Source organism: Cygnus atratus, chromosome 2 (assembly GCF_013377495.2).
Source record: "Cygnus atratus isolate AKBS03 ecotype Queensland, Australia chromosome 2, CAtr_DNAZoo_HiC_assembly, whole genome shotgun sequence".
Classification (NCBI taxonomy): domain Eukaryota; kingdom Metazoa; phylum Chordata; class Aves; order Anseriformes; family Anatidae; genus Cygnus; species Cygnus atratus.
In genome coordinates, this window is record NC_066363.1 from 23,806,742 (window position 1) to 23,827,356 (window position 20,615).

The 20,615-nt window shown below is 35.6% G+C and overlaps 1 protein-coding gene across 1 annotated transcript in view; it reads left to right on the forward strand.

Annotated features, from left to right (window-relative positions):
• Positions 1-20,615, forward strand: part of CFAP69 (cilia and flagella associated protein 69) — a 28,999-nt gene that overhangs the window by 3,912 nt on the left and 4,472 nt on the right. Inside the window, exons 5-20 of the mRNA XM_035545480.2 lie at positions 1,198-1,274; positions 2,667-2,765; positions 5,666-5,815; positions 5,938-6,115; positions 7,146-7,269; positions 9,224-9,272; positions 9,390-9,511; positions 9,993-10,209; positions 11,072-11,236; positions 12,469-12,587; positions 13,083-13,201; positions 14,316-14,397; positions 15,686-15,878; positions 16,482-16,619; positions 18,884-18,960; positions 20,006-20,200. Coding sequence (XP_035401373.1) covers positions 1,198-1,274; positions 2,667-2,765; positions 5,666-5,815; positions 5,938-6,115; positions 7,146-7,269; positions 9,224-9,272; positions 9,390-9,511; positions 9,993-10,209; positions 11,072-11,236; positions 12,469-12,587; positions 13,083-13,201; positions 14,316-14,397; positions 15,686-15,878; positions 16,482-16,619; positions 18,884-18,960; positions 20,006-20,200 — 2,104 coding nt within the window. The remainder of the gene's footprint in view (positions 1-1,197; positions 1,275-2,666; positions 2,766-5,665; positions 5,816-5,937; positions 6,116-7,145; positions 7,270-9,223; positions 9,273-9,389; positions 9,512-9,992; positions 10,210-11,071; positions 11,237-12,468; positions 12,588-13,082; positions 13,202-14,315; positions 14,398-15,685; positions 15,879-16,481; positions 16,620-18,883; positions 18,961-20,005; positions 20,201-20,615) is intronic.

The window sequence follows — 20,615 nt, forward strand, 5'->3', positions numbered from 1 at the left end:
AGTATTCAAATGGGATTTTACATGGCTTCATTTCAGCAGTTGGTTTTAATAAACATACAGCTTCTGAGTTGAATCTTTTACTTTCTAGAGCAGCTGTACTGCTTTCCTTTGCTGCCACACAGTGGAGAATGAGAAAGTACCTCATGAAGTTTGATTTTCTTCTGTGTGGCAGAAACATGAGAAAACTGAGAATGGGGACATAAAGTCAATAAAAGTAGTACTTTCATTTCTTATAGCAGTTCAGCAATTTTGGTTTATGCAATAAATATATTTTGGAAGTTTGTGCCCTTGGGTTTTGCTTTAATTTTTATATTATGGAAATTCTCCCACCATTCACTACTATTTCATATGACAAAGAGAAGCCTGTAAATAGAGGGATGGGCTGTTATTTAAAAATTCCTTTCAGATAGTAGAACTCACATAGTAGAATTTTCCACTCTTTCATAACTACTGCTGTTTGCTGTCTTCTTCCCACTTTTTTTCAACGTCTCTTTCTTTTTTGTTTCCCCTTTTTATTCCATTATTTGATCTCTTCTTTCTTTTTCTCTGGCTGTGTTTACAGAGGTAAACCAACCGGAAAGCAGTTTCTGCTCTATGAGCAGCAGAGACCTTAGCATAACATGGCAATGTTTACTGTTAGAGAATTTTTAGTACTTACGTGTTTACGCCATATCTGAATGTTTTGCAAATGTTATCGGATATTTCTTAATATCCTGTTTTTAAAAATGCATGTGTAATTGGGCTATTTGGAGTCTGTTTATTGGTTTTATTTTCATCCATTTCTAGAGGTCTTGTTCAGGGATTTGATCCTTTTTTCCATCTCTGCACACGTCTATTCATAGTGAGACTCTGGAATAACATGATAGTGCCTCGGTTCTAGGAGTTCGTCTTCCACATGGAAATGACATTTGCTTGTTCAGAGTTTTTCCTATTGTACTCAAATGAATTATAGAAACGTTGTCTGTGAATATGTACTATTTGCCAAAATGTAACTGCCAGATTACGGAACTGAACTTCCAGTGTATAATCAACATTACAAAGATGTATTTTCCCCGGGAAAAGTGTCTTTATTTGCAAAAAATATCTATATAAAGGCAGAAGAGAAAATCTGTTGAGCTTTTCTGGTGCCTTATTACAGAGGGTATTCTTCTGCAGTGTTTCAAATATTATTTTAATGTTTTTAATTGCATTTTGTAGGTTACCATTTCAAAAAAAGAAATTATCAGATGAAGTAAGCTATTCTGTGACAGTTTCAAAATCCATTGCACAACTTGGTGAGTGTATACTGAGATGTGACAATGCCATCAATATAATAAAATTAACTGTATCATTATCACAATTTTGTTTGTTATTTCCCTAGTACGTGCAAGTAATTTCTTCCAATTACTCAGTCAGTACTTGGTGCTTTTTAGTATTTAGAACCTGTTCTTATTTTGCTGTGCAACTAACGCAGAGATTAGCTAGCAGAGTTACCTGTCTGCCAGCGTCAGAAGCTATGTGAGATAGTTTTAACAGTACAGCTGAAGAACTAAACCCGTGTGTAGCCTGTTTCATTTCATTTCACTCTGAGAAATTTGTGTATTTAAATAATATGGGATAAGGGGAACATATTTCCTAAGGGGAATACGGGATAAGGGGAACATATTTCCTTCGTGCTTCTTTGAAGCCAAATGGAAGAAACAAGTGAGAAAATTATAACTCTTGACTCCCAGCTTCAAAACCTGAAAGCCTGACATTCATCACTCACAAAGGCAAAATACAGCAAGTCAGTGTAGTGCCATGCCTTAGTAGGAGCATCTTGCATCTGAGCCATCGGCTTCTGCTACTTAGGAATCCATTTTAAGAGAACTTTTGAGCAAAAGGTGTCTCAGTGTCACTGGACGTTATAGTACCAAAATATCTTGTTATGACCTTGCATGTGATGTTTGTAATTTTCAAAGAAAATGCTGCAAGTGCTATAGGTCAAAAGGATAGAGAATGGAGTACCAGTGATCTGTTAGCTCACTTGTTGGAAAGATTTAAATAGAGGCGTAACACAATCAGCCTGTCACAAGTGAAAAAATATTATCCTTGAAATGTGCGAGAAAAAAAAAAAGTAATTCTTAAAAGTCTTCATTTTCACAGGCACAGGTAGGCAGCAGAATGGCCTCTTGGTTTCTGCTAGTTCCAGATTCTCTGCCTGTCCAAAAAGACATTACCATCTGAAAGATCATTTATATTATCCGTGTTAGGCCCTGGTAGGTCTCAAAGGCTCTCTTCTTATCTTGTGGAAAAGGAATTCTTTCTGTGCTCCCATTTTGTCATATCACGCCTGCTAGAAGAAGAGTGCCTGACGTGGTTATGATGACAGCAGCCTAGTGTAGTAGCTTTCTGTTGAGATTACCTTCTGGAATAACATCCAGTCTCCTATAAGAATGTGTAGACATAAAGCAGAGGAGGTCACCTTTTGATAAACCGTATGCTACTCCTCCAAGACCACTTTGTTCTATTCGTTGTTAGAGTCCTTGTCCCTTCAGTATTTTATAATCAAACTTGTCATGATGTAGAAAGATTTGTTAGGGGGTATGACCAAAGGAGACACTAAGTACTGTAATACAAGTATTAAGATGAATTTCTAAAACAATTGTAAACTTCGTAAATTAATTTTTTTTTCCTGTTTCCGATAGGTTATTTGATGAGGGTGCCAAGCTCTCAAGTTAGAATACAAATCTGTAAGTGTATAATTAGCTTTTATAAGATGGAGCTACCAAGAAAACTACTCTCAGGTAAAGCACAGTATTTATAAGAGTCAGAAGAAATCTGTTTAATGACCCCGGCTAGTTTTAAATGGCTTTTTTAATTGGACGAATTTTTCTGTATAACTATAGTCACTGTATCTCAAATATTAAATACATTGGCAAGTGTGCAATTAATATATTTTGTACACATAATCACTCAAAATCTGAAATTATTTATCAATGTGCAATGAATTAATTGTTGTACTTATGGGACTAGGATTAAATAGTATGCAGAAAACGTGAAGCAGTCACAGGTTCTCTGAAACGTGGATAATGGAGGAAGAAAGAGTAATTAGGATCAGAATTAAAAGAAAGGAAATATAATTTTCAACCATGTGTATGTAGCCTGGAGAGTAACAGCTCTGGTTTCACTTGTGTTGTTTTTGAGGGATAGATCTGCACCCAACTAAATTTGATCATGTTCATACTATAAGGAAACATTTGAGCATAGGCTCTGAATAAATTATGGGACATATCTTTGCAGAAAGAAACTGGTGATGTGGGCAGATGAGCTCAAGCACGATCTTGTGATACTGTGGATAGATGTGCAAACTCTCGTCAGAATCCACTATTATTTATTCCTTCAACAGTCAGAGGCTGTAACCAGGCAAAGTCAGTCATGGATCCCCTCTTAGAGGGGCACAAGATCACATGCTGCAAGACAATACTAGGTTTATAGACAGCCAAGCTACAGATGACCATTGGCACAGTGTGGATCCAGAGCGCAGCTGAGGTAGCATGCTGGACTTCAACATGCTCCCTTGCTGTGTTCCTACAGTGTGGCATTAGCTCCTGTGCCCTCTTGCTAGTTTTTAATTATTTTTGGAGTCCTAAAGAAGCTCCTGCTTCCACAGCCCTCACAAGATTCTGAAAATACAAAAACATACAGACTTGTTTTTCCCTTACAGGAGGGACTCCAAATTCTACAAGCAGTTATGTATGCATTTAGTTGTATATATCTGTAAATCATTCCAACAATGTAATTGAATGTTAAATACTGAGAGATGTTATTCTGCAGATTTAGAAAATAGGATGTGCTATCTCAAAAATAATAATTAATCATATATATATATATATATATTTCAGTCTGATTTTTATTAAATCAGATTCTTCATCTCTAAGCATATACGTAAATCATGCCAAAGTTCGGTCCTGCAAGATGCTGAGCATTCAGATCTGATGCAGCCAAATCCAAATCACCTTCTTAACTTTAAGCATCTGGGAGGCCTACAACTCAAACAGTTATTACTTTCCTTGGTATTTTGCACCTCTGAGGACTGATTTCGCAGTCATTCACAGGGTCTGAGTTATTACAGGCAGTCTCACCACGGGACATGGGATTGCTTGGAATAAAGGAGTCGTATAAGGTGTTTAAAAATAGTACCCACAGAAGAATTCTAATAAATCATATAAAGTTATTATTTTGCTGCAAAACATGAGCGTAGAATAGGAACATAAGAATGACCACGTGAAGGTCAATATGGGATATGACAGAGCAGGTGATAAGAATATAAGAAGGCAAGCAAGCACACCATGATATTTTCTCACAGTATATTGTCCCATTTTCAAATAGTCTGTGTTTTAGAGAATTCCTAAACCATGATTTATTTCTTTTATTCTTAATACACCTTGATCTCACCTCTTCTGTGAGATTTTCTGTTTTTATATCTATTTACATATTCACTATTCATAGAGTTGTGAAAAAGTTGGTTTCACAATTTAACAATACTACATGGAAAAAGTATTTCTTTCTGTTTTAAACCTGTTACCAAATGACTTTGAATGATATCATCTGGTATTTATCTTGTAAGCAATAGGAAAAATTATTCTTTATCGACCTTCTTTGTGCCATTTTTCATTTTATGTCTGTCCTATCTTCTCTTAATAACCTCTTTTCCAGGTCAAGAAGCCAGATCAGTTTGAACTTGTTAGCGTTTAAGTTTTTCAAAGCTTCTAATAGTACTTGTTACCTTACTACCTGTAATTTCTTTTTAAAGGTCTGCTCTGTCTTTTGAGGTATGGGAGGCTGGAATTGCTAAGTCTACTAGGTGCTGGCATGCCAGGCACTGTCTCAGTGCTATTCTCTGTTTTATCTGCTGTACTTTTTTTTTTTTTTTTTTTTTTAACAATTCTTAATATTTCCTTTGATCTTTTCAGCATCCCCCAGAAACTGAGATAATGATTTCCTAGAGTAGTCCGTAAAGTTTTATTACCTGTAAAATTATACCAATTTAGAGCCTGTGAGAGTTTATGCTTAATTAAAACTGCCTTTCATCACATGCGTTATTTGCATTTATCAGCTCTACATTTCATATCATCTGATATTTATATAAGCTATTTAAGATAAACTTTACATTCACAAATTAGTATATATAAACTTATTTTCTTGATATTTTGCCTTCCTCCATAATTCAGTAATGAAATACGGATTTGCATATGCACGAACAAAACTTAAAAACAGGGATGCATCAGAAATTCAGGCTTGGAAATCAAAAGGTTGGATTCATGTATTTTAAGTAATATCATAATAGAAAGCATTAATTCTCTAGTGAATAGGCTATGGAAAATAACTAGATCCTGCACATTGCATGAGGAATTTCACCTCTCTGTACCCCTGCTTCACTTTCACTCTGCTAATTCTAGAAAGCAATTTATGTGTTTATATAGCATTTTAGTCTTCCAGAGGGTAAGCCTATTGGATATGGCTTAGGCACTATTAATACTCATATATAAGAAAAGTAGCTCCTGTTTATTAGATTTTTTTTCCATTAGTTTTAAATGTAAGGAAATATGATAACTCTCATCTCAATCTTTTTTTTATAAGAAATTTTTGAAGTAACCAAAATTTGAAATTTACTGCATTATAACTAAGGCTATTCCATGTGCAGGTTACCAGCCAACAAGCGCAAACTATAAGGTTCAGATGGCTGAATTAGGAGGATTAGCGGAAACTTTTGTTTTATCTCTAGCATTAGTTGAAAATGAACTTACTGAGAAGTTGTGGGTACTCAAAGCTCTCCAGCATCTCTCCAGCTCTGGTTAGTACAAACTGTTCTTTCAACATTCACTACCTCTGATCTTAGATTGTTTGTTCTCTGAACATACCTAAAACAATTAGTAACCTACATAGAATTAATTATTCAGATTTTCATGATTTCAGGAGTAAATTGCAGACACATGTTGAAGGCCCAAGCAGCCAGCAGACTCTGCTTGTATCTAAATGATGTTGATCCCTCAGGACAGCTGGTGTTCCGCTCATCAGAAATCCTATGGAACCTGTTAGAAAACACCTCAAAAGAAGAAGTTGTTAATCAGCTCAGTAGCTTGGAATGTGTACAGTAAGTACAGTGAAGCATTTTATGAATTAATATATATATATTTTTGGAGACAACCAAAGCATTACTGTTGTGTTGTATTTTGTTTTAAATAAATTGAGAGAAAATACAAAAGGGGAGTAGAGGTCTGCCATTAAGTCCTCATTAAGTTTTCAGTGTTGCACATCTGCTTCTCCAAAAGTAAAGTACTACAGAATCAGACATTATAGCCAAACAGCACGTGATTTAGACCCCTCAAGCATCTGTTTCTGTTTCACTAATTTAGATAACACTGTGGCCTGTGAAATGCTAGGAAATTATATATGATATGAGAAGTGCCTGCTGGGTAGCTTACAAACTTTGTGGCCAAAGTCCTGCTGAAAGCCCATCCAGTCAACTCCAAAAGTATTTCATTGACAAACCTGTCTTTATTTCACGACCCACAGTGATTTACCACCAGTTGTTTCTGTTACAGGGCAGGAGAGAGGTCAAAAGACCTGTGGTGCGGCGCATAAGTGCAAGAGATATAGCCCTAACTTCTGCTTGATGAAAAGCTAATGGCACCATTCTCAAGCTCATGTGTTAGGCCCAGTAGGTCAATATTACTGCACCATTGAAATGCATGTAGTATAAAATTAGTAGGAAGGCGTATGTTATGAAATATGAAGCTTAGTTCTTGATTCTCTGCTGGAGTCGGTAACGGGTTCTCTCTTAGTGAGTTACACTGTTTTCGCTATTTGGTATTAGGCCACCTCTTCTCAATAATCATTCAACAGCAGCCAGTTCCTTGCTTGAGAAAATATTAATTTACTTTCAGTTAATTCATTACAACGCGCACAATAGAAGGTGCAGTTTGTAATACATGCACCTTGCATATATCCTTAAGTTGAATTTTCAGTAGTACACGTAAGAATCCATGCCATTATATATTATTTTTTTTTGCTATTGAACCCTAAGGCTGTGAAAAGTAAGATGCTGAATGAGGATCCATATAAATAGAGCTGTCTAAAATAAGAATATGAAGAGAGTAAAATACCTTTCACTTTCTTTTAAGTGCATTGAAAGAAGTATTTGTAGACTTGCTCTTACATGGTTTCCGCCATTATGATCGTCAGCTAAGGAACGACCTCCTGGTGATTGCCACATTAGTGGCTGAAAATCCTGCAGCTCCTATGATTGTAAGTATTCATAGTTATATTTTTAAGACTAATAAGTTTTCCTTTGATATTATGTGCTTAATGTTTTTCCTTGTTAAGAAAGAGCTAAGCACAAATGGAACCTTAGGGCTGCTGCGCAGGAAACCATTTTGCTTTCTACAATTCTACCTCAGAGAGATTTCAAATCCCTATGTCACTAGGCTGGAGTACTAGCATCAACCAACCTTATTTGGTACCTAGGAAATTAAACTTACGCCATTCATGTGCAAAAGTCAACATTAGCTCTTGTGTTCCTGTACAGATCCTCAGATATGCCATTCTGTTACAGTGAGTTTTGCACTGTATCTTATTTGTTGTTTGAAGATGTAAGAGTACAGGCTGTATTCAAATAGCACAAATTCATCTGAAGTACCTTTACCTCCTAAGATGGGTCCTTCAAAAATGAGCTCAGAAGCTCTAAGATGCTGAGAAGAGAATGAATTAGATCCACTTAATGAGGCACATGAATTCCTTCTAAGACTAGGTCACCTAATGTAGCCCTTAATGCATTATTATGACTTGCCTAAAAAGTAGATGACTCATTCTTTTGTTACAGAGTGTTTGCATTCCAGAGTTTTCATGAGGAATCTGCATAGAAGTTGACTTTTTATAACTTAATATTCTTTTACTGTCTTGTTTAACAGTTGAGGTTTAGAACTTTAAATGAAGTTGTGACGTACGTACTGAATAATTAAGTAATCAAATTCCTGTTTATGTAGATCTGTTGGCTGTTCAGGAATGGATTACTTTCAGGGAACTCATGTATAAGCTTCAGCAGAAGTTTCCCAATTGGCTCTATTACCAAATAGGTTTAATAGTCTGTAATTAAGATTACAGATTCTTCATTCATTTTTTCCATTTTATCACTAACCATTATGGAATGTCTGTTATACTATTGCAGCAACATATCTGATGTCTAAACATTCAAATTATTTGTCTGGCTGCAGAAACAGGGTGTTTTTTCCTACAAGAAAAATAACCAGTGCACGGTATTTTAATTCCTTGCACTACAGGGATGAAAAACTGTTTCAATGTAAGCAAAAACTTCCAGAGCTAGGTTGAACATATTCAAGCCCAGCTTGTCTGGGATGCATCTAAGAAGCTGCTGCAAAATAAGAACAGCTTAATTCTGCCTGGATGTCTGTGCTGTGTTCTGTGAGCTCTCTTCGTGTTGGGAGCTGGTAGAAGGCTCTGTGGTGGCTCTACCAGAGTGCAGAGTCCAAGCTGATGTATTTCGTTGCTCAAGAACAGCAGTATCCTGTTAACCATGTTTGTATGGCTTCTAATCACCTCAGAAACAAAGCTCTTTTGCCTCTAGTGTGCTGTGTAGACAAGCCCTGTCCTTGGTCCTATTCATAATTTTATTAGACATAACTGTCTTCCTAGCTGTCTAGGAGCTGTGAATTACAGGATTTTATTTTCCGAAATGCATCTTAGCAGCATTTTAGTATATAATATTTGTAATGCAAGTTGCTCATACGTGCAGTTTTCATATGCTTACTTGTAATGCACTGAAGTTGAATATAACGGTATGCATAACTGAAGGCACCGGACTGTATGCACTGGTGACCCTGATGTACAAACTTGCATGTGCACAAATGCATTTAAAAAAAATACAACTTACAGTGCTGAGAATACTGTTTTCTTGTGTGGTAGGTTACAATAGTGAATGCGTGTGTTTGGGACTTCCCCATACAAGTTCAGACTTGTACTGAATGAGACATGGATTAATTTAATTAATTGTACCCCTAGCACTGTACTTAGTGTTGTACAGTGTCCAAATCATTGATCTCTTCTTTGATAAAATTCTGTTTATTCTGCCATAGGATACATTGTTCTCTGTTCTGAAGAAAAAAAGTAAAACTAAAATTAAATTATCAGTTTTAATTTCACTATAATTTATTTTAATTAATGTATTTTTTTAAATTCCCATTAGGAAAGTGGATTTACAACACTGTTAATAGTACTTGCAACACATACTGAAGGTAAGAGATTTCATAATGCATAATTATGAAATTATAATACTTCTAGTGAATTTACTTCTATGAATTGTAATACTTCTAGTGGAGATTTTGTTGTAACGTGTACAATTTCCTTTGCAGTTAAAATTCCAAATCCCTTGTTAAAAGGTCTTAAACTTACTTTCTCTTATGAAGACTTTGAGATGAAGAAGTTGTTGTTTAATATTATAGGAATCTTATCTAAAGACCCGCGTGCTGTACAGGTGAGTTCTAACACAACAGAAGATAAAGTAAGCCAAAAAAGACAAAAGGTCAAAAGAGTCACTATTTAGCTGTCCATCTAAAATAGTCCAGAAGATTTGAAACTAGTTCTTCTCTAAATCAAGAATTCAGAACTGTATACCACATGTACCAAACTGAGTTTTGCTGTTTGAAAGCAACGTACACTTTCTGTTTTCAAAAAGTTACAAACCTAAACCATGCTAAGAAAGCTAGCTAATGAGTGACTGCAAAGCATTACTGAAATACAGGTGTAGAACATAACAAAGTTTTACAAACCACAGGCTTTGCGAATGCTACAGAATATAAACAGAGCTTGTCTGTACCCGTACCGTTTCTGACATCTTTTCCCAATAAAAAATAATTTCTCAGTGTAAGACAGATAAAGTAGACTCATTGCTTTAGATTTTCCTTACTCACAGGTGAAGCCTTTAAGCTGTATCTCTTTGTCTTTTGAATCTGCAGCTTCTCAGTGAAAATGATGTGATGCCAGCTTTGCTTTATTATGTAAAACCACATCAAAAGCCTGGATTTCATGACTGGTCTGCTTCCCAATATGAAGAATTACAGCTTCATGCAATTGCTATTCTAGCTTCAGTGGCTCCGTTTTTAGTTGATAAATATTTGTCCTGCCAAGCGAATACTCTTCTCCTTGTGTTTCTAGAATGGTGTATGGGTCAAGGTCAGTAGATGCTTATGGCTTTCATACACAGTAACCTCAAAACACAGCTTACCTGGACTTAGTTTCTTTGGCAGAAAGGGCAAATGTAAAACTTGTGAAGTTCAAATGATTCCTTTTCACATACATCACTTAGGAAACTAACCTGTAAAAAAATTACTGTAATATTTTTCTTCTGTTGAAGTGTAAGCTGGTGTATTTTCTGCGTACCACTATATTGCTATTCCTGCAGTTGTGCAGGCAGCCACACATCTCTACAGCATGTGCTAATCAGGTATGCTTACTGTCACACCAAATCCAAACACTAATTCCTGCCGCAGAGCAGTATGTCTTAACTCAAACTCAGAGCTGCACACAGTCAGACAGCTTCTGCACTAAAGCTTCCTTGCAGCCATCAGCTGCAAGTGTGAGCTAAACAAATAGATAACTAACTGCACTCAGTCTCCATGGGTTGGTTTTCTGGGGATGGGTAATTTTCATCATCAGGTAGGTGATCTCTTCCCGTAGAGAAATTTTAATTTGTGTGTGATGGAGATAAGAAGATTGATATTATTTGTAATGCTAGAGAAGATATTTTAAGTTTTGGAGACTGCTTATTGACCTAGTAAAGTGGAAAAAAATAAAAATTGGCGTAATAATTTTTAACATTAATCAAAATCAGACCTTTCTTAACGAATATTGTATGGCTCTACACAAAATGGCTTCTTACTAGATTATTTTAAATAAGAAGCCTTTCTAACATGAAGATATTGTTTGCTTGTTTTAGCTTACTTGCACTGGCAAGCCAGTACTTTTTTTGCCTGAGAATGTTATTGTTATGAACATACACTGTCTGCCAAAGAAAATTCTTGTAATTGCTCCACAGATCCTTTCTTTGGTCAAGGTAACAGTTTCCATGGAACAGGTGGTCGTGGCAACAAACTTGCACAAATGCGCTACAGTCTGAGAGTGCTGAGATCTGTTGTATCCCTGTACGATGATGCTGTGAACCTTAATTTGTGTGACCAGGGAGCAATTAGCCAGCTACTGGGTAAAGCATGGTTTCTACTGCTGTACTTAAAATCATGTATTGCTGTTGACACTGAGAACATTCATGCTTTTTCTTACACTGTGTTTTTGGTTTGTTACTCCTCTGGTGAAAAGATTTTAAAAAATACAAAAAGTAATATGATTTTTAATTGAGTGAAAGCTGCCCCTAATCTCTCCCTTTATTGTACTGCATTTGTTACATCCTATTTTCATTGCGGTAGCCCCTAGGAAATCCAGTCATGAGTCTCGTTCTACTTAAGTCTGTCACTTTACGCAACTCTTGCTGAGAAAAAAAGAAAATCAAAGCCAGTGCATTTATATATATATATATATATATATATATTTATATATATAATTTATATATATATATATATAAAACATTACAAGATTAAAATCACAATAAAACTCCATAATGATAGTTCCTGCAATTTAGATAATGCAGAAATGCATGCCTACTGTTATATATAATTTTTAGGTTCTGATACTGTTTTAAGTTCTTACCTTACAATAATATATTTTCCAGTACTCTGAAAGAATTATACTGAAAGGAACAAATAGTTTAGATCTTTTGGAATTTGGAGTATATTATAATAGAAAGCCTAGAAATAATAGATTTTATATACTCAGCTGAAAGTTAAACTCTTGCAAAAACTGAAAATTTACAGATTTTAGTGAGAGCAAAATTAACAATATACCTTACGTAACAGATTCAGGCAACTTTTCTTACTTTGAGGGAGGTCCGTGTCTGAATGTCCTCCTTCATGGAGTGTTTCCAGGACTAATTTTCTCAGCAGTGGTGGCATTTTATGTCTCCATGTTTCCACTGACAGTACAAACGTTTGTGAGGCAGTACAGCAGAGCAGATCAAGAAGCTCTTTGCGTTTTCCTAAGAGTTGCTTAATTCAAATCAGTTACCTGGATCTATTGCACTGGCACAATACAAGGAGCATCACGGAGACAGGAATAAGGGGCTGAAAGTACTAGGAAAAAGGCAGTGCAAGCTGCCGTCATTAACTGTCATAAAGAGTAAAGTGCAAAAAACTATAGCATCAGAGTGCTGAACCTTCTGTAAGGTATTTTAAAACACAGGAGATAAAACTTAACAGCACAAGTAGATTTCTCTTGGAGTCTCCTGGTATACATTTTTTTTTTTTTTTTTTAGATCAGCAGCTATAATAGAATTCTGACTTGCACAATAGAACATTCACACGTATAAAATGTATTAATTTACAGATATCCTAAAGTATGCAGCAAACAAATCTAAAGAAAGAGATGATGCCATTCTACTGGAAATCCAAGCTGATACATTATTCATTTTGTCTGCTCTCTGTGAAAATGATGCCCACAGAAAGGTTTGTATCCTTCTACCTCATACTGTGCAGAAAATATCAAAACATGGTACATTTTCATTCAAATGGTACTGTGTTTTTATTTATTTATTTATTAAATTCAGACACAGATGTCACTTGTAATTCCTTGCTAGCAAGTCAGGGTTGTTAACAGGTTTCTGTGATAGTGACAGTTAAAATGCAAAATCACTCAGAAATCCATTAGCGGATACCTCACCTATTTAATTGCTATTTTATGTAATTTTTAAAATGAAAATATGAAAACATGTTGAAGAATGGAGTTATCAGTTAGGAAGAACTAAAAATTTCTTTCTGTTATCTATATCATAAGGAATATATCCTGCTCTAACAAGTGGACCAAATTTATTACGATATAAATAATTTAAATTTAGATTTTAAATTAGATTTTCTTGTATGTAGCTATTTAATATGTATAGTTTAAGGAAAATGTTGTTTTAATATAATATTTTTAACAATAATAATAATAATTTTCACCAGGAGCTCTTCAGCTATGAAGGAGTGGATATACTTATCCCATTCATTCAGATGGATCCAAAGAAGTTATATAGTGGATTAGGCCACAATCGTCTCCTTTTCAGTGCACTCGACTGCTTGTGGTTAGTGAACTATTTTAGCAGCAGTGACTCTTAAAAATGGTAGCTCACATATTTTAGGTCTGCAGTACTACAGCCTTTCTCTGCACACATAGGCCTTCTATTTAGAACCTGTAAAAATCATAGTTTGACTAATTAAAAAATAATACAGAATAAATGGAATATTTTGCATATATTCCCTATATAGGGGCTTAGTATGACAACCTAACTCCCTACACATCAGTCTAACTCCCTGCACAGGATGACCTCCTGACACCTCAATGCAGTTTCCTAAAAGAGAAGTGTATTTTTAGAGTCTGTAAATATTTTCAGAGGAGTAAAAGCAAGGTGAGAATAGACCAATATTAGCTTAAAAATGTGCAGACATAAAAAGTGTTTGCAAACTGGCTACACTTTGGGCTAGAATTTTTTTAAAAGACTGCTATCAGAGAAATTATAGTTTATTACTCAAATACATAGAAGGATAAACAAAAATTAATTCATTTTAGGGCAGGTTAATAAATATACAGAAAGCTAAATGATAATTGTTGTCTGGGAGAAAAGACTGGGCTTAGTGGTGCAGGTAAACCCTCTAGTTTCTGTATTTCCTCATGAAATGAGGAAATAAGAAAAGGAAGCAATAGCATCATTAGTGCTGGTTTTGTGATCATTTTCAGCTGGGAGAAGCAAATGCTATTGCCAAAAGAAAGTCTTACTTGTCCCACCCCCTTGATTCTGCTGGCAGAAATATTCACACGGCCCTGCAATGAGCCAGACCAGCAATATGATCTAGCTAAATGTCAGCATCTTTTACAGAATGAGTTTTAGTTCAGATTGGTATTCTAATCCAGTTTATACTGAACCTGCCAAATTTCTTGAGCTGCAACAAAGAAGGAGTGTCACTACAAGAGGAGAAAGTGTGGCCAAGTAGGTTATATTTAGTTATACAGTGCAAATGAAAATGGAATATGTAAATGCACAAGTGCAGGCATATGAAAATCATTTTTCTGCTCCCTGAAAGCATGAAGCTTATTGCATACTAAATATTTTTATGCAATTCAGTAAAATAAATGAGATGTTTTTAGAATGTTCTAAAACATCAAAGTGTTTCCACACATTGAAATCCTTTCTGTTTAAGGGCCTGTGTCATTGGCTGTTACATTGCAGAAGATTATTTTCTTGAACAACAGGGCGTTTTTCTTCTTCTGGATTTGCTGGCAGTAGGTATTTTTATTGTTGTTACAAAATAAGAGTACTAACATAACATGGAAAATTGAATCTTTAACGGTATGTACAAAGACTATAATACTAACAAGAAGTCCAGTGTATGGAATTCCCTGAGAAAGGAAGGTAATCCACACACCAGCCTATCTGCTTCGAAATGATCAGAGAGAACTTCATGAATCTTTTTTGAAAACAAGCAGTTGGCAGAGAGTCTTAAATTTACTCTTAAACGTATTCTTAATTTAGAGTCTTAAATGTACTCTTTTTTACAAGGAGACTCAAACTGCTTTATTATTAACTGCTTTATTATTTAGTTCTGCGCCAACATGTGAAAGATCTTCACGGTGAGGGTGACGGAGCACTGGAACAGGCTGCCCAGGGAGGTTGTGGAGTCTCCTTCTCTGGAGATATTCAAGTGCTGTCTGGACGCCTACCTGGGCAGCCTGCTCTAGGGAACCTGCTTTGGCAGGGGGGTTGGACCCGATGATCTCTTGAGGTCCCTTCCAACATCTACAATTCTGTGATTCTGTGATTATTTTGAATGATAAGTCTGTTTAGAAAAGCACCTCAGTTCTTCATATTGAAGTTAGTAAACACTTTAAACAGAGTTAGTATACACTTTAAGGTTTTAAAGTTCTGATGTTTAAAGTCACTTTGTACATGCCAGTTATGTATAGCTATTTCTGTGGGATTTGGGCATACATATGGCCCACGCATTTCGCCTCAAGCATTTCACGAGATGAGCACGTGCGTTGCTTGTTTCATTCCCTCCTTGTTCTTGCCAGCCGTACTGTCAGCCTCCAATGCCCTTGCAGTTCAAAGCTACAGGCCCTTTCCTACTCTCATGTGCTGCTGAAAGATCTGACCACAGAATAGAACAGATGCTTTGTGGTACTGCTCAGCCACTGCCTTCTGAATCTGTTTCTTATAAAAATGAATCTTGTTAGTAGTACATTCTCCAGAAGCTTTAATTCTCCTTCCTGTGAGAATTGAGCCTGGAGGCTCCTATTAAGTAGTTCTACACACAGATACATGCTTCTTACATGATCCTACACGCATTCCCCTCATGTTCTTTGATTTATGGAACTTTGTATGGCAAGATTCCAGAAACTTGAAAGATTTAAAATGTATATGTCTTTTTTTTTTTTTTTTCAAACATCTGTGATGGAAAGCTTCTAATTACTTGATCCCATGTAGGATTTCTCTGTATTTTTTTTTATTTGAAGGTAGACTAACACTGTGCTGTGAACAGGTTAAAATGTTTTTCCTTTTCTCTTCACCAAGTTAAAGCAAAAAAACCTGTGCAATATAATTCTTGGAATCCTAGTTGAGTTTTGTGACAATCCCAGAACCACTTTTCACATCAGTACCTGGCGAGGGGAGAAAGATCAAACAGCAGCTAACCTGCTAATACAGTTATGGAGGCAGGAGGAATTGGACCTGGGAGTCAAACGTGATCGGTACGGAAGGATTGCTGGTAAGTTTTATGATACATAGGAAACTACAAGCAGTTCCACTGACTAAAGTAAATCAAATATATTCACTTTTTGCAGCCAGAATCCTAAAGAAAGTAAATTACAGTATTTATAGGTTTATGCTGCAGTTGTTACCAAAACCAAAATACTTTGTATATATTTTGTTGGAGTCTGGCCACTCGATGGCATTTTCTCTATTAGCTGGGGAAACTAAACCATTGCTAGTAACCTGAACTGCCTTTCTAATGCTGGACGATTAAGCTATTTAATTTCTTTCACAAATGAAATTGTTTTGTTATGTATTGTAAACATAAACAAGGAGAGTGCTATGATATCACAGAACTTTAGTCATTATAAGTAATATTTCCTGGCCCAAATTATGTTCAAATTCCTGGCCAAATTATTGAAATGATTTCCATAGTGTCCATAAAGTAAGATGGAGCTGCTTTCTTTTGAAGGAGGCATCACAGAAAAGAACATGTCAATAGCTGCATGCCGAAGATGCAGCTTCATTACAAAGACAGCATTTCCTGTAAGTTTAATAGCTTTGGGAACATGCTGCCTCTTCACTCTTCTGCTTTTGTTTTGTATTTTGAAATTATTAGATGTGAAGAGACCTATTGTTAGCAGCTTCCAGAAACAGCAAGAGGTCATCCCCATGCCTGCCAACTCTCCCAGCTTTGCCATTGTGGAAATTTCAGAAAACATACGGGCAAAACTCTATTTATTATTGTGCAAGCTAGGTAAGACAAAGGAATTGCCTTGTCAGTGTCATATTTGTCATAAAACTGAACGTGTTCATTGGCAGTCAGTCAAGTCCCTATCTGAAACAAACAAAAATAAAGGATGAAAGGAACTTTGAGATGCATCATCAATACTCTGTTATTAATAGATGCTTGCTCATCCTGTTCTTAAAAGCCTCTGTTGATGGGGATTTCAAGACTTCACCAATGCCCTTATCATAAGGAAGAGTTTTCCTAGAATCAAATCTAAAACGTTGAAACTTTCTGTAATTTGTTTTCCAACACATAGATTTCACATGTTGTGTTTCATTTCTTTTCCCTAGTTTTAGAAATACCACTTTCTGCAGCCTTTACTCAGGGCTCTCATTTTCTAGAATAGTCTCTGATTATTCTCATTGTTTTTTTTTCTTGAATTTGTTCAATCAGTTCACATTCTTCTTGATTTGTTGTGTCTCAGAACTGAACACAGTACTTCAGCAGAAGCCTCACAGCCAAATAGAACTGTATTACTGTACTTGTCATGTAAATAACCATTCAGACAGTAATATAACAATTGCTCTTGTCGCAAAGGCATTTCTTCATTTGATTTGTGATCTTGCACAGCCTCCAGTCATCTACCATCCCGGATTTGTGCAGATGACTTCCTACATTTAGAAATTTGTGTTTGTCCTTAATGAACTACACTCTATGATTTCAAAAAAAATTTCAAATTGGCAAGATTAATTTGCATTCTAATCTTTGCTTACGATATGCTGCAGTCCTTCCTAATTTTATGTTGTTTGCACACAGAATGTAAATACTCATTACACCCTTGTCTAAAAACCTAAACTGAAGTTAAGATACGCTCTTCCACATCCATTAGACTTCCCACTTGGCTGTAGAGAAGGACTCAGCTGAATGGTTTGTTTTTACTACTTCATGTTGTATAGTAATGTTTTCACTGTTACCATTTAGCTACGTAAACACTATCTCTTTAAACATTTGTTTCAGTCATTTTTCAGGAACTGAATTTGCCCACTATTCTCTGCCTTCCCCCTTTCTCTTTTTAAAAGTAGGTATTATGTTTGTTGTTTTCAAGCCCGTCCTCCATGGGTTCAAAGATAATCGGTAATAGTTCTGAGAGTTCTTCAGCCAGTTCCCTGGCTGTCCTAGCGAACCAATGAATCTGAAAACATCTTCAGTTTCTCTAATAAACTATAGCCCATTGTTTCTCCATTTTAACCTAGGTTCTTAATAATTTTTATTAGCATTATTTATGTTAATTCTGGATCACAGCTGAATTCTTTATTAAAGCAAAAAGGCATGAGATTTTGTTCCAGCTTTCTTCTGTATTCATACATACTTCTTGTTATTTGTATACATTGTAATGTCTCCTCTGCAGTAGGGAAATGACATGGAAATGAATAATAAAAATGGGAAGATTTTTGTGGCCTTTTCCCACCATCTTCCTCTTGGTGTATTTATACTTCATAACAGCCTGTGATGCTGTGATCAGAAATCCATTGTTAATTGGTCTTTATTTATGGCATTTCTTAACTTCAAAACATGATGTAATTATACTCCAATAATTAGATGCTGCATTTCCTGTTACCATGCAGATGGCATGAGGAAACTTAGAAACAGATTTGATAGACTATATAGAATTAGGTAGTTTTTTTTTTTTAAGAGTATATTTAACATTCAGCATGCAAAAAAATGAGGCATAGTCCCAGCAACCTTACTTCTCTTCCTCGTTCTTTTACATGTATTGTAAAAATATTTTAAAAGAGGGACTCATTATGCTCAAGGCATTATGCTCAACGCTCAAGTCTATGAGATGGAGATCACCTTCATTATCCAGTTTAGAAACAAAGTATTGGAGATCTTGTAATACAATTCTTCTGTTGGCTACTTCATAGCTAAAGCAAACTCTGTGACAAAATGCTTCTTTAGAAACACTGACCTGTGGACTCAACTGTCTGCTTTAATGGAAGATCAAACCCTCACCACCAAACCATAGCAAATGCAGTACTATCCCGGCTTTACAAACAACTGGAAAATCACTGAAGCCATTTACAAGTAAAGAGTCATTATAGAGTGAATTTATTATGGATTTTTTTTTTAATTGCTAAAAGCCTGCTCAGGATTGGAAGAGTGATTGATGTACATATGATGCAGATTTTGTATATCCTCATGTGATAAATAAGATAGTGTCTTTTTTTAGATTGATATTTTAAGATAGATTGATCGTGCTGTTAACACCGAGATGATTAATGCTCTTCTAGGTTTTGAAGATTTGCCTGGTTTATCTGCTAAGGATTTTGTCACGCTTGCTATCATACGACGGTATGTTGACTTTAAAGTAAGTATTGTGGAAGAAAATATTGCTACTCTATCTGTGTTTGCAAGAATAGCAAATTAACTCACAGGATACAACAAAGAAATAACCCTTCACTAACTATCATTTTCATAGAAAGTGTAAGCCAGTATTTAACATCAAAGGAATGCATCATTCCAGCACTCCCCAGACTCTTAATTTGTTCTTCTACAAATGTTTGTGACTGTAAACCAGACCAGAAACCAATGCCAGTTAGAAGTAACTCAGGAAAAAATAATTTTAACTGCCAGCTCCAGAAACATGAATGGGCCAGGATAGGTGTAAAGAACTGGGGAAGGGCTGGAGAGCAGGACTGCCTCTTTGTGCATCAGGGTCAGATTATGTATGGGTTGGGATTTTTTTGCTATTAAAGATGACATTAAATACATATTCTGATAAAAGTTTTTTTTGTTTGTTTGTTTGTTTGTTTTTTCTGTGCTTTTTCCATCCTTTTGCCCATACTCAGTATCCATCCATGTTGTCAAAACTTAAATTTTTACAGTGGTGTGCCTATAGGAAACAAGAACAGGATAAAAGGTTTTGTAGTGAACATCGTGCTCAAAAGATGCTTCAGTTTATGCCAATTTTTGGCTTAGGAATGCAGACTGTGAAAGCTTGAAGTCTTCAGGAACTAGCAAGAGTTGACCTTTAGTTGGTAATTCCAGGTTCCATTTGTGTCTCATGCTATAGTTTGTTCTGATAATGCATGCAATTTGAGCAAAAAAAACAGAAAGACACAACTCTTCACACTTGTAATATGGTATCTTGTATTTTTATTTCTTCAGAGTTTCTGTAGTTAGCAGCATTCCTGTTACTCCTCTATGGAGTGAAGCTTGGGTGTAGGAAGAGTATTGAGTAAATTATCATGAATGAATTTGGCATAGCATTACTGAAGTCTAATCTTGCATAACAACGCTGGGAAGTGAAACAACAATAAAGAGAAAAAATATTACTTATTATATTTTGAGTGAATGGAACTGAAAGAAGACATAAATATCAGAAAGTGTGTGTAATTGCGTTTCATATACAGGTTGGAGAAGTCTGGAGTGAAGTGTGTACAGAACTAAAAGAAGAATTCAGGCCTGTTGCTTCAGATGAGGAAGCCTTGAAAGTTATTTCAGAGGTGTCAGAAAATATTGGAAGATCGGTTGCTACTCTCCAGACTGAAGTGCTTGAAAGTCAACATCGCCAAGAAATCCGAGAGGAGGAAAAAACATATACAAAGGTATGTTTGTACAAGTGAAGTCAATGGAAATTTTTTGTCAACTTATATGAAGATTTTCTTATCGTATAATGTTCAAAATCCAAAACGGGTACATTGTTTAAGATGTTTTAAAATTAAATTTGGTTAACCTCAGTTCTCTCAGTTTGTATAATGTTGTTGTTATTTAGAAAGTAATATGAAAAAATGAAGCAGTGTCATCAGTGATGCATTAGCAATGGTATAATAAGAAATGATAATTATGTTACTATAAGAGTTGCACCTGTGTTAATCTGTAGCAGATAACAATTTGAAGTACCTATTGTAAATATATCCTCTTCTTAAAATGAAGTGTAAGCCTCTGTTATAAACTTCCTTGGCTGAATATTCACAAAGCGTCATTACTTCAGAAAGCAGGGCTTTATGCGTCCCAGCATGC